General features: G+C 43.8%; 1 protein-coding gene across 2 annotated transcripts; it reads right to left on the bottom strand.

Moving 5' to 3' along the window:
- Position 1: 1 nt before the first annotated feature.
- Positions 2-11,953, bottom strand: popdc2 (popeye domain containing 2). Of its 2 annotated transcripts, none has more exons than XM_061053536.1 (4): positions 11,021-11,953; positions 6,213-6,321; positions 3,386-3,812; positions 2-717 (listed from the first exon to the last, which is right to left on the bottom strand). In XM_061053536.1, exons 1-4 carry the CDS (start codon positions 11,512-11,514, stop codon positions 635-637), a joined length of 1,113 nt encoding a protein of 370 aa, XP_060909519.1. In that variant the 5' UTR covers positions 11,515-11,953; the 3' UTR covers positions 2-634. The 2 variants fall into 2 exon arrangements, with proteins under 2 accessions (XP_060909519.1, XP_060909518.1); XM_061053535.1 differs by having other exon boundaries at positions 3,244-3,812; positions 11,021-11,947.
- Between the last annotated feature and the right edge of the window lie 2,041 nt (positions 11,954-13,994).

The raw sequence follows: 13,994 nt of genomic DNA, 5'->3' as shown, positions 1-13,994 counted from the left end.
AAGAGAAGATATCGCAAAGTCAGCTTTGTTCAGATTTTGTGCAGCCCTCATTTTTTTTTTTTTACATTTTGGACATATTCTGTGACTGTAAGTAACAAGGTGAAGGTTGTCCTCAGTGGTGACTTGACTTACTTTTGGCGGACCTTTAAAGTCGTATTATACATCTGGAAGTTACAATATCTGTCTTTAATTGGACAGTTGTTTCTCCATGACAACAACAACAACAGAAACACGTCATAGAAATGTGAGTTCATATCTGATTAACTAAATGAAGTGAGTTCCCCGATCCTTCTGAGAAAGAAACTGATTTTTTGAGGCAGATTACAGTTTCTTGAGGTGGCCAAAAGGTTGATTAAAGGCTTTATAATCTTAAATTTGGCCTTTTAATTTGCCCTTATTTGAGTTTATAAAGTGGCAAATATAGGCTCCTTGTATTGATTTATTAATCATATCATAATGTCTTTCCTTTTACAAAAACAAATGTAAAAAAGAATAGAAAGAGGCCATGTCAAAGAGGAGATGAACTCAGGTGAGAACAGGGAGAGACACACAGATCACAGGTGACATGTGAGACATTCATACTGCTAAGCTGTAAATAATAAAGTAGTTAAAGTGTTTCCAGGAGAGACTGTCCTCACAGTTTGGGAGTGTCGGTGGGAGCCAGCGGCGCTCTGCCTCTCTGGAAACGAGGTGGAACATTTCTGTCGCTGTCATCTCCTGCGGAGTCAACAAGGACACTTCAGTTAGGAGGCAGTTTGGAGTGTGTTCACGCTGACGTCCTGATTACATGACAGGTAATGATACAAGTTAGAGCTGCTGTGCCAATTAAATCTGTGTTGGAACTGTAATGTGTTTTTCTGCACTAACGAGAAGATATATTGAACTGAAACGAGCCCAAACGAGTTTACATTTAGCAAACAACTTGAGCTGGAAGTTGTCATTTTACTAATTCACACTTGAGTCATGTCATGTCATGATTTAAATTTCATATATTATGCAAAATACACTTTGTATTTTGTAAACTAATATGTGTCCCTAGTCTGTCTACAAGCCCCCCAATGATGAGAAAAGTCCATCCTCTCCGCCTTTTGCCTGCTCCACTTTTCAGTAAATGTGTGCTCAAACAGGCCGTTTGGAGATTTCTTCTCCAGAACTTCTTCATGATACTTCAATGTTTGTAGCTAAAGTACATATCATAGACCAAAAAGGGGGATTAAATGCTTTTCACGAATATTTCAGGCCACCCCTCAATGCCTCAGTTGGGCCACCCCAGTCAAAAAGTCTGGACACGCCCCTGTCTATGAAGTAGCATTACACTCTAGTCTTAAGAGTGAGGTTCTAGTTAAAGTGATGTTATTTTACACCACCTGTTAAGTTGTGCTACTACTGTCTGTGATAGACTTTACAGCCCCCCCTGCAACCCAAACCCTGCACTGACCCCACCACCATCCAGCTATGAAATTTGACCCTCCACTTCTGATTGGTCGAGGGCTGATTTTGGGACAGTCACTGTGCGGGCGGGGCTGAGGAGGGGATGAAGGAATTTACAGACACAGTGCTTACAGGGTGGGCACATTGGATTAATAACATGGCACTGCATTTTTTTGGACATCCCCTAAATTACCAGGCCGTAATCCTTATCAGATAAAAAAAAATAAAACAGCTGCCATCGGGCTCAATGTCGAACCCCTACACAGGACACACATACAAATTACGGCAGCATGCTGGACCTCATCAGCTGTCTGAAACAACAACCAAGAAACGCGGCACTCATTTGGTGCTATAGTGCTTTTCCCCTCTAATTTAACTCTGCTACTGTAGCAAAGATGACTGCAAGCTTATGAGAAGCAGAGCCAAAGCAAACAGATTCAGAGCAGCTGGCAGGGAGTTTAAATCTTAAAATATTGAGTGGAAATAGACTAATAATCCAGATAACCCGACGATGAAGAGCCTGGGAGGAAAATAATTTAAATCTACAAATAGTTTGGTAGTTCCCTGAAAGCTTTGGAATTACACTGATTAACCACTTTTGATTTGTTTATGCAAAATGCAGGCAGAATTAAGAGCAGATTGTGGATATAAAATAAACAAACAGAAACAAACCAGAAAAGTTAATTACATAACAGCTAAGGCTGGAACATGTTTTCAGCACTGGGAACAAGACAAAAACTGCTCATGTTTTATTTTCTCTGGCAGATGAGGTTTGGATCCCCTCGTATTCAAACACATTTTCATATGACCTGAATCGTGTTAGGTCAATCTTAAACATCGGTCTAATATGGAGCAGGTTGAAGTGCAGTCGAGGCATTTTCTTAAACAATGGAGATGGCTGCAGGCATCTCTTCTTTGTTGAAAACAATGGACTGTAGTTGTCTTAAGGTGCAACGTTCATTAGTTATGTTAAACTGGATTAAGAAATGGATGTGGGAAATAAGGCCGTCCATAAGGGGGGGGGGGGGGGGGGGGAATAGGGGAAAGCAGCTGGGCCCCATGGAGGTCATCGAAAACATGGTCCTTCTAAGATTGAAGCAAAAGTTAAACCTCCTCTTTTAAACGTTTTTGTAATGTTAACCTCATGGGGTAGGGGTAGGGCCCACTGACCAGTAATAATAAAACTGTGTATCTTCATGCCGAGACCTGCACAACATTTGTGAAGCTAAAAATGAAAAGAGAAGAAAAAGAGCATTTGAGCCCAACAATAACTTTTTTTAATTCAGCTCTGAAGGCCAATGGCAGTGAGGACGAGGAGGCTAATGCCACTGATCCAACATGCATGAGTTAATATTATAAAATTGAATTTGACGAGGGCCCGTTTGAGGGCCTGATGGGAAGCCTGTGTCCAAAACCACATACTTTCATACTATTCATACTTCATTTGACGCCACACTGAGTGCGACAAATGCCCTGATGTATACTAGATTGGCCAGATTTTTGAAGTATGATGTACATACACTTGTCATACTAAACCGCCCCACAATGCATTGCAGCTATCCAATTGTGAAGCTCACCAGCAAGCCAATAGTGGCATTCAAATAAAAGTACCAGTACTGTAATACATGCATACTTGATGACGATTTTTGTTCTAAATGAGAGTCCTATATTTCATGCTTTCTTAATTTACTGATGCCAGCGTTAATGCCCAGCCCTGCTCTCTCGTGTCAAAAAGCCGGGTTAGTTAGAAATGTGCACTGCAAGCCTTCCATGCACACACAGCGCCCCCCTCTGCCCAGGTGCGGTACTTACACGTAGCTTAAGTGGTGACCCAGTGTGTTAGCTCCAGCACCCTGCCCCCTCTACCTCAAATAATCCCTCTCACTGCCATAATCCGTTAAGGAGCCCGCCACATCAGCAAAGTCCTCCAGGACCAGGCTGGTAGAGTCCTCACCAGAGGGCAGGTCCGGGTCTGACGCCCACGGGTGCTGGTGACGGTCATGCTGGGGGGCCTTGGTGTCATCCTGGGTGGTCTTTCTTGGTCCCTGAGGCTGAGACTGAACTGGATCCAACGTCTGGTAGGCTGGTGCTGGATCCTCGCCCTGCTGCTCCTTGTTGAAGCCGCTGTCGCTGCCACTGCCGCCCTCGCTGCCCTGCGAGGAGGGGACCAGCACGTGGTAGAGGCTGGGCAGGCGGATGTCTAGCAGCACGCCGGTCTTGATGTAGAGCTTGTTGTTGAGGTTGTAGAGCTTCTCGGCGAGGTCGTAGCCCAGCATGAGGGAGAAGAGACGAGCGATGTAGCGCTCCTTTGATATCAGCATGTAGAGACGACGGCGACGCCAAGAGATGTAGCGGGAGTCTTCTTCCGCTGTTAGGGTCACCTGTGGAGTATGAGTGAAGGGAATACTTAAATATTGATGATTCTAAGTTACTCACCAGTCGTGTCAATTATTTACAAGTTAGTCCATTTTGTTTGATTTGTGGGTGAGCTGTGTTCCCTCAGCTCTATGTTCCCTCAGCTCTATGTTCCCTCAGCTCTATGTTCCCTCAACACTATGTTTCCTCAGCTCTATGTTCCCTCAGCTCTATGTTCCCTCAGCTCTATGTTCCCTCAGCTCTATGTTCCCTCAACACTGTGTTCCCTTAGCTCTATGTTCCCTCAACACTGTGTTCCCTCAGCTCTATGTTCCCTCAACACTGTGTTCCCTCAGCTCTATGTTCCCTCAACATTGTGTTCCCTCAGCCCTATGTTCCCTCAACACTGTGTTCCCTCAGCTCTATGTTCCCTCAGCTCTATGTTCCCTCAGCCCTATGTTCCCTCAGCCCTATGTTCCCTCAACACTGTGTTCCCTCAGCTCTATGTTCCCTCAGCTCTATGTTCCCTCAGCCCTTTGTTCCCTCAACACTATGTTCCCTCAGCTCTATGTTCCCTCAACACTGTGTTCCCTCAGCCCTTTATTACCTCAACATTGTGTTCCCTCAGCCCTTTGTTCCCTCAGCCCTATGTTCCCTCAACACTGTGTTCCCTCAGCCCTATGTTCCCTCAGCCCTATGTTCCCTCAGCTCTATGTTCCCTCAGCCCTATGTTCCCTCAGCTCTATGTTCCCTCAACACTGTGTTCCCTCAGCCCTATGTTCCCTCAGCTCTATGTTCCCTCAACACTGTGTTCCCTCAGCCCTATGTTCCCTCAGCTCTATGTTCCCTCAGCCCTATGTTCCCTCAGCTCTATGTTCCCTCAGCTCTATGTTCCCTCAGCCCTATGTTCCCTCAGCCCTATGTTCCCTCAGCCCTATGTTCCCTCAGCTCTATGTTCCCTCAACACTGTGTTCCCTCAGCCCTATGTTCCCTCAGCTCTATGTTCCCTCAGCCCTATGTTCCCTCAGCCCTATGTTCCCTCAGCCCTATGTTCCCTCAGCTCTATGTTCCCTCAACACTGTGTTCCCTCAGCCCTATGTTCCCTCAGCTCTATGTTCCCTCAGCCCTATGTTCCCTCAGCCCTATGTTCCCTCAGCTCTATGTTCCCTCAGCCCTATGTTCCCTCAGCCCTATGTTCCCTCAGCTCTATGTTCCCTCAGCCCTATGTTCCCTCAGCCCTATAGCCGTTTTCACATATGCACTCTGGATAATATCTAGATAATTGCAGGAGGACCGCTCCGGAGATTCTGCCGACCTATCAATGCTATGTGTAATCCAATGGAATGACAACATCAACAAAAGAGTGGAGAACAACATACTGACGAACAGAAAACATAATGCAGCCGTTTAATTACGTGCACGGAGATCGTAGTGGTCTCGTGCAGACACTTTAGGCAGTCACTGTATATAAACGCCATTCTCTTTCCATTGGCTTAAATTGAAATCTCCGGAGTATATGCTTCTGCGTTCTCACATCAGCTCACTCGGACTTTCTGCAGATAAAATACTATGGGTCTGGTCGGAGAAACTCTGGGTAAAGTCAGCGCGAAAAATGCGGCTGTTTGCGTTCACACATAGCCTAAAGCCCCTCCGGGTAGCCAAATCTCCGGAGTTTTTCAGGAGATTTCCGTATGTGTGAAAAGGGTTTATGTTCCCTCAGCCCTATGTTCCCTCTACCCTATGTCCCCTCAGTCGTATGTTCCTTCAGCCCTCAGTTTATTACTTGCCTCACTTTTGTCACCTCCTTGTTCAGTCGAGTTGAACATTTTCTTGAGCAAATAATTTGCTTTCATTGCTTTGATTTCAGGGTGTAACAACATGTTATGTGCATTATAGAAGGTCCAGCCCAGATGCTGGGGGAATGCAGGCATGAGAAAACATCGGGCTGAGGGAATATAGGGCTTTATTTGCGGGGGGGGGGATTCTCGAGGGAACATCTGGATGAGGGAACATAGGGCCTGATTTTGATGGCGGGGAAATTTCATAGAAATGACGGAACATGGGCCTGAGGGAACATATAGGGATGACCCCATGTAGTTAGCGTAGCTTAGCATAAGGATTACAGGATTACACAAGGATTAACAGGTAGTAGTGCTAGTGCTGCCAAAGTTTAAACGGTCACTTCCAACTTTGGACTTAAACTGAACAAACCTGAAGCAAAGACAAGAGCATATCTACTTTCTCCTGTTCAGCTGATCACTCTGATGAAGAGTCCGATAAAAGACAACTTGAGACCAGAGAGTGGTTTTCTTTTCCAGTTACATCATTTCGTTTGGCTCCTACAGTTTCCTTGAACACTTGGGACTTTTAACCTTGCAGTCACTTATTCAACTCTCCCGAAATGGACTGCATGTCAAGTCTCATACCTGAAACTTTCCCTCCTCATTTGGTCTCAGAGACTCCCACTCCGGAGAGTCGAGGAACTGGTGGCGTTGGATGTAGTGCAGGAACTGACCCTCCAGAGATACATTGATCCTAAAGAGAGAGAGAGAGAGAGATAAAGGGTTAAAAAGAGAGACTGGGATTAAGAAGTGATGATGAGAGGAGAGAGAAAGAGCCGGAGGTCACTCTGCAGAGCCAGGCCGAAGAAATTCTCATCCAATTGAAGACTTGCATACAAACATTATCTTTAAAATAATTAGCTAAACCAAGATTCCTTTTTATGCCATGATTCCTGCTGCACTGAAAAGTTATCGTTTCAAACACCAGGAGAGGTTTGATTAGAAATAGAATAACTTCCGCAGATTGAGATAACCCAGCACTCTGAACACTAAATCCTTCAGTGGATTACGTCAAAAGAGTCGGCTTTCCAGGAAATAGTTCTTAAAAAAAGCTTCTATTCCCAGATTCATCTGAAGAAAAGCAAGAAGCTTATTGTACAGCAGATTTGCTAATAACAAAGGATAAAACCAAGACAGTTAATGAGAAGTTTAATCATCAGACACTATAAACTGATCCAACAAAGATATTTAAAAATAGATGACAAATCTACTAGAGCATTAGTTGATAATAGAGCTTCTCTTTGCAGCATTTTAAAACTCACAGTCTTTATTTAGATCCTTCATAACTCTGGGTGTAAATTAGCAGCTATTTCTCTGCATGCTGTAGTGTTAATTCTCCTGTACAGCACTTCACACTATCAGGAGAAAGGGTTTCCACTGGAGAGCACCGTGCTGAAAATGTCATGGTACAGCTGGTGCTCTGCTTTGTGGCACACACGGCAAAGGAAACAACATTTAGACACCCTTGTCTTTGGGTATTGCTGCTTTACATGCAGGGTAAAGTCTCCTTGAATTCTAAAGGCCAAAGAATATAACAATATGTAAGACATTCATTTGCTTCCAACTTTGTGGCAATAGTTTGAGGAAGGCTGTTCTTCTCTTTAATGATAATAAACATGAGCAGAATAACAAATGTTTAAGGGAATGGGCTTCTGGGTTTGGTGTGGCTTTGACTGACTCTAACACCTCCTGAATGAGCTTGAAGGTCGACTCTGAGCCAGACCGTAAAGCCCCGTGTCAGTTTTTCATGACCTCTAAAGTTTGTGAGGCACATTGATGCGTTGTCCATTTCTATAAACAGTCAAAGGTCCAAACATAGGTAAACTTCTAATTAGTGGACATCTGAGCAGCATGTAATATCTACTATAAGTAAAAGAAGTAATCACAGGTTTTAAAAATAATCGCATCATGTAAACATCTTCTATCTCGCTTAAGCTTGTTAAACAGGACATGATTTAAGGTGCGGCCCTGATCCTGATCAAGTCCGAGCTCCTATTCCAGATTGGGCTGCCTCAGACACAATAGTAGCCAATGAGAGCGAGCAGACCAGGAAGCGTCACCATCCGGATGTACAGCTCACACACATGGCAGCTGATATGTTTCCAGGTGGAATATTGAGGAAAAAAAAGGCCAGATTGTGGAACCATGGCAACAACATAAGTGCCTTTATAATGTCTCGTTAAAGACATACCACAATAGGGCCGCCTGGGAAAAGGCTCTTGTGTCTATTGAATCGCCACTGTGTAATTGTGTGATACAGACGGCAGGTGTGTTGTCTCGTGGTCTGGACAAATCTTTGTCTGTGTGTGTTTGGAGGATTATAATGTTAAAAATGTGTTGAAACTGTTCTTATGTCGGTAGTCTCCCACCTTTTTTTTTAATCGGTTAAGACTTTAAAATCGTCTTGTGTGCATCCAGCCTAAAATAAACAAATCAATTTGCATCAAAATGTACTGTCAATAAGTGATGCAAAAATGTAAAAGCATGATAAAGGTTGCAGACAGTAAAGGTTCAGATCATTCAGTTCTATCTTAATTTCTTTATATAATACATCGTAACCTTTTAGCTGATTTTATTTTATATCATCTGAAATGTTACTACGAGCCAAGGCTGGACAATAAATGTGGTTGAGTAGAAAGGGCAAAAATGTAGTGGAGTAAATATAAAAATCAGCATAAAGTTTGTCAAATGGTGTTTGAGCCATTTGGTATGGTTCAAATCTGTAATAGGAAATATGTTTAAAGCACTACTGTGAAAACGTAGTTGACTAACCACTGATGCTTTTCCTATAATTATGAAGATGTACTTTATAAGTTTGTCAGACAGTTACAGAAGTAAACATTTTAGAGCTGTGGGGAAAAAATCACAAGCTTTATGTCTGTTGTTCTGACTTTGGCTCGTACAGGAGTTGTCATCTGCCAACATTTACTTTAAATGCAGCAGTCGGTGTCTGCTCCCGTCCCGACTACAGAGATATCATTGAACCAGCTGGCAGCGTGCAGGGGGGACGGCACAGTCGTGAGTCACAGACAAAAATACTTTGTTTACAACATTTCTCTTGTGTCGGCTCCAGGACTGTGAAATGTAATGCAGCTCTACTCTGAGGATGTTTGGATGAAGAGGATTCGCTTCCTGTTACACTTACAGGCTGCCAACAGCATGAAAGAGTCAGAAATAGGAACACAGATCAGCAGGCGTCGGTTAAAATGGGAGCTTTCCTGAAAACAATGGGTGTTCTTCTTTAACTACATGAGGAAATTAAACCAACACTACACATTATAACGAGATACTAATGTGACTAAATCCTGCAGAAAACATACTACTGGCTGTGTGCTATTGGGATAATGCCAAACTACAAACATGCTAAGCTAGCAGATACAGTAGCTACTGCACAAACTGAAGTATTTAGCAGGCTTCCTATTAGAGACCACAACAACACAAGAGTTAATATTGAGTTTATACCCGTTCAATGGCCACAAATGCAACTACAATTGAATGCTCATGTCTGCTACATGTCTGGGTAAACAACTGTTAGCTGACTGTTTTTTTTGCTCTTGCACTTTGAAATGCCTTGTTGCTGAAATGTGCTACTATATAAATAAACGACTTGTCATCTAGCCTGTGGACCAGCGGTTCCGCAGGCTCATGTTTTTTTGCACGGCACATGCATCACGTAATATAACTAATTCCACTAAACCATAAAGACTTCATCCAAAGAGGGATTAAATGACAGCTTCCCAAAAAGGAAGCCAAAACGTCTCCATCAACTCCTACTGGCCAGCCACAGTAAAGGTCATAAAGCCCGCCGTCTCCATGTTGACAGATGGGACAAAGGTCACACTAGAAAATCAAAATATACACATCAAATACATCCTTCTAAAACATGGTTTCTGTCATTGTAGTTAGTTCTTATAATGTTGATTCATGCCAGACAGAGTGTTCATTTTTCTGAGTAGTTTAGTTCGATGCTATACTAAAGGGTATAACGCCATGATTGACAGCTCTGTTGATGAATGCAGGAGGAACGGTGACACACTGTGAGAGTCCCGACAAGAGTCACTGATCTTTCTATAACCGTGAGTGTCTGCTTCAAACTGACACGAGAATCTGTTCTGCTGTGGACTGTACTGACCTGAGGGATCTTTGCCGTTTAGTTTGTAAATGAAACGTGCGCTTCCATTAGCAGAAGAAGGGGCGGGACATCAACATGACGGCTCCAACAGCCAATCTCTACCATGCAGAGTCTGGGTCGTATTGATGTCACCGGCACAAGATGCCGGCGTCTGTCCCCTGGGGTATTTTAGCTTCAGTTTTGCACAACAAGAGGCGGTGGAGACGTGTCGTCCATTTGTGTGTACATTTAAAGAGCATATTGCAGGTTGAAGACAGCAGTTAAGCAATTTATAGGAAAATAACTTTAAAATAATATTTTGAAAGAAATTCCGAAATTAATAAACCACAGGGTCTCCTGGAGACATTTTAGTACGTTTGTGTTTACTTCCGCATTAAAAGACGTGACGTCACATGGGTGAGTCCCGCTGATTCTGCCTCTGTTTAACAACAGGTTATTTAATAAGGGACTGGTTTGTGACAGTGACTGAACAAGGGACCAAGATGGCTGCTGCTGCTGACGGTAAGTGTTGGCTTTTACATCAAACGAATCAGAACTAGAAGCTTTATAAACTGCACGTTGTAACTGTGCTGTAGCCTTCAAGCCAAACGCTATAAGGCATTCTTTTTGAACTGATTATTTAAAGCGGCTAGGTGCATTGTGCTCTGCGCTCTTTGATAACATTGCTGGGAAATTCAAAAATGAACCTGGAGGCTCAACGTTCGATTGTATTCATGAAAAAGTTACGATACATCTGGGATTTGTTGTGTTTGAAGCTTGTTTTTAAAAACTTGTAAAAGCACAATATATCCGATCCGTCATTGCAGGGTTCAAGCAAATCTTTCAGTGTGGTGTTGCCACTTTAGGTCAAGTGTGTTAGTTATCGGGGTGGGAATCGCAGGGTCACACCCAATACTATATCTGATACTTGGCCGACGATAACAACACAGTGACACAGTTAATTAATAAATTGACTATTAACTAAAGAAAAGAAAATGCCCATAAATGTGCAGGATTCATTTCTTTACTGCGGCAGCAAAGAAGCATGAAGTAGGAACTTGGTGAGGCAATTTGGTGGGAAATCTGTTCACAGCACATTATTTATAAATTGCCATATCGATATTTGGCGCTAGCGATTCGATAGTTGAATGCAGGAGTTAGGACGAAAGGCGTATGGCTGTACTGATGTGTTTTCACAGCCCTTGTTAGTCGCATTCTGTGTTGAGAATCTTTGCGGTTTGCATTATTTGCTATAGAGTGAAGATGTTCACACACGGCCCACCTCCCAGACAGCAGAAAGGAGAGCTGGTCGATTGATGTCTTTCCCTCCACTGCGTACGTCTCTCCCGCCTTCAGCTCCACCACCCTGTTCTCAAAGGCACCCGCGATGTCCTTGAACACCTGGACGGGGACGCCCAGCGGCAGGTACACCGCCTGGTAGAGGGAGGACAGCTCCTCCCTGGGTATGCCCTCCTGGTGCAGCCGGTAGAGGAGGTGGCAGATCTGAGCCAGGCAGGCCAGCAGCAGGAGCAGGTTCCAGGTGAAGACGTCCAGGCCGCACATGGTGATCCAGCCCCACACGGTCAAGCACAGGAAGGCCGGGGTGAGGAAGCCGAAGATGAAGAGGCACCCGTAGGCCCCGCTGCCTCCCATGTAGCCCAGGAAGACCATGGTGTTTCCCAAGTGGTAGATGGCTCCCTCTGTGTTGTTGGTCCAGCCATCGCAAAGAGGAGCAAAGAACAAGCTGTCCAGAAGAGTGGAGTTTTCTGTGCTCATGTTTAAAACAAGCTGAAAAGAGGCTCCTGAAGAATGAGCCAAAAAAACTTCTTATCCAAATGAAACTTGGGCCTATTTCTGTCCGAGCAACACTAACAACAAGATGTTTTGTTTGAATGAAATCCTGATTAAAAATAAACAGCCAAAGTCGATCAAAAAATGTCAGAGGTAAATGTTTGTTCCCTTGGCCTGCAGCTGAAAATTCTTCAATATGAAGAAGTTCTCACGGCTCTGTTTGTTTTAGAAACACAGCTGGAATGGGACTCTTCTTCTTCTCTCATTATGCGTCCCCTTCCTCCCTCTCTCTCTCTCTGTCTCTCTCTCTCTCTCCCCTCTGGCTTCTCGCACCTTCTGTCCCCTCTGAGTCTTCTTGTCGAGTGCACTTTTCTGCCTTTTCTCTCAGCCACCAACTGAACCGGCCTGCACTGTGGAGCCAACAGCTGGAGGACCGGGGATAAGGGAGGGGGGGGCGTCGATAGAGCCCTAGAAGGATAACCATGTTTGGAATTGAAACCCAAGGAGGAGAGAGTGGCGGACAGAAAGCAGGCCTGCTACTTAACATAACAGAAAGCAAGAGCGAGAGAGAGAGAGAGAGAGAGAGAGAGAGAGAGACAGGAAACGGGAGGGAGAAGAGGGACTATCACAAATATCTTGAAGAGTGTCACACGTTCAAAAAAGTTTCTGCACAGCAACAACAAAGTTCTTTCTCTAACCAAACCTGTCGGAGTCAAGTTTACTCACAGGAGGGCAGATTAGACGGTGCATATTTAGAGCCACAGACGGCGCAGGTCAGATTTCAGGTATAAACACCCTCCAACAGCACTCCGGCTTCACATATCCTCCTGTCCTCTCAGCGAGGAGGACTCGCAGCTCAGTTCAATATTAACTCTTCTCTTTTCTTCATTCTTCTCTTATTAATTACGCAAAGACAATAATTCCGCGTTGTGTTGGGATAGTTTTAAATGACTCTGTGACACAGGGATTCTCTTCATTGATCACTTTTTTTATCCTGGCAGAGAAAGAATAACACCCCATGAGTTACCGGCCCGCTCAAGATCCTACATACCCTAAAACTTCAAATAAAAGCCCATCTCAATTTCACTCCCAGTCCCTGGTTGATTTTGAAGAGTAAAAAGGCAGGTCTCAATTAGAGGCTGTTGAAATGGTTTCCAGTTTTAAAAAATATATAAAAACACAGGGTTCTAGTAGCCTGGCGGTTATGTCGCACACCCCATGTACAGAGGCTATAGTCCTCTGTGCAGCGCCCGTGGGTTCAAATCCGATCTCTACCCTTTGCTGCATGTCATCTCCGACTCTCTCCTCCCAACATTTCCTGTCTCCCTTCAGCTGTACAAATAGTTTTTGAAAGCAAGTGGTTAAGTTGTGATGGAAATAAGAGCCACACTATTTACAATAAAGCTCAAATTAAAATACCGAAAATGTTCATCTTAAATTTGAGTACAGGGACAGTACTGAAATAAACTCCTCAAAAAAAGTTCGGAAACGTTATTTCAGTCACTTATTTCGCCCCTTTAATAATACTAATTGGTGTTGTATTTTATATTGTTGGAAAGCCTGATTAGTCACCTTTACAACGAGGTATAACTTGTAAGGATCGTGCATTTGTGGAATGTGCAACACAGCTAAACGTGTGGGTAGCACCCTAAAAAAAATGTGCCAAAATCCCCTGCAATGTTCTTCTGTTGGTATTCACTCCTGTTTTAAGCTTCAAGTGCTGCCAGGTGTGTTCCAGTTACAGGTGTATGACTGGCAACTTATTGACAGCACTTGTGGGATCATCTTGGGCGTGCTGTTCATGCCAGAGTGACCAACACAACCACGCTGGTTGACCTTCAACAACTCCTGGTTGAGGATGAGACCAGGCTGGTGACCAGCGTGGCTGTGTATGGATCATCCACACACTGCTGAGGTCCCTGACAGTGTAAAATGAATAAACTGTAAAAAGCTTATTGCTGTGGGAGAGTGAAATCATCCATTCCACCAAGCAACTCAAAACAGCAGTCAATACCAACAGAAGAAAATTGCAAGGGATTTTGGCACATTTTCTTTGGGGCGTAACCCACACGTTTAGCTGTGTTGCTCATTCCACGAATGCACAATCCTTATAAGTTATACCTCGTTGTAAAGGTGACTAATCAGGCTTTCCAACGATATAAAATACAACACCAATTAGTATTATTAAAGGGTCGAAATAATTGACCCAAAACATTTCCAAACTTTTTTTGGACAAGTTTAGTAACTCTCTTTAAGTGGTGAAGCGACAGTCAAAGTGATCAGGCAGCACAGACTCCCTAAGTGATGGAATGGGACCCCTGGTGGGCTTTGAAGGAATTGCAGTCAAGTGGCTAGGTCAGTGTTTTATTTGCACTATACACATTGTAATGTTTGTTAGGATGAATTATGGACGCCGCATCTGAACAACAGTTTAATTCTCTGAAGAGCACAAGCCTGGTCATGTT

Source organism: Labrus mixtus, chromosome 13, assembly GCF_963584025.1.
Source record: "Labrus mixtus chromosome 13, fLabMix1.1, whole genome shotgun sequence".
Lineage (NCBI taxonomy): Eukaryota > Metazoa > Chordata > Actinopteri > Labriformes > Labridae > Labrus > Labrus mixtus.
This window is presented reverse-complemented; position numbering and strand designations above follow the sequence as displayed.

Coding starts and splice junctions, on each gene's coding strand:
- popdc2 (XM_061053535.1), bottom strand. CDS start 11,514: ATGAGCACAGAAAACTCCACTCTTCTGGACAGCTTGTTCTTTGCTCCT. Junction 6,322..11,020: donor TCCTTTCTGCTGTCTGGGAG/GTGGGCCGTGTG, acceptor CTCTCTCTTTAG/GATCAATGTATCTCTGGAGG. Junction 3,813..6,212: donor ATGAGGAGGGAAAGTTTCAG/GTATGAGACTTG, acceptor CATACTCCACAG/GTGACCCTAACAGCGGAAGA.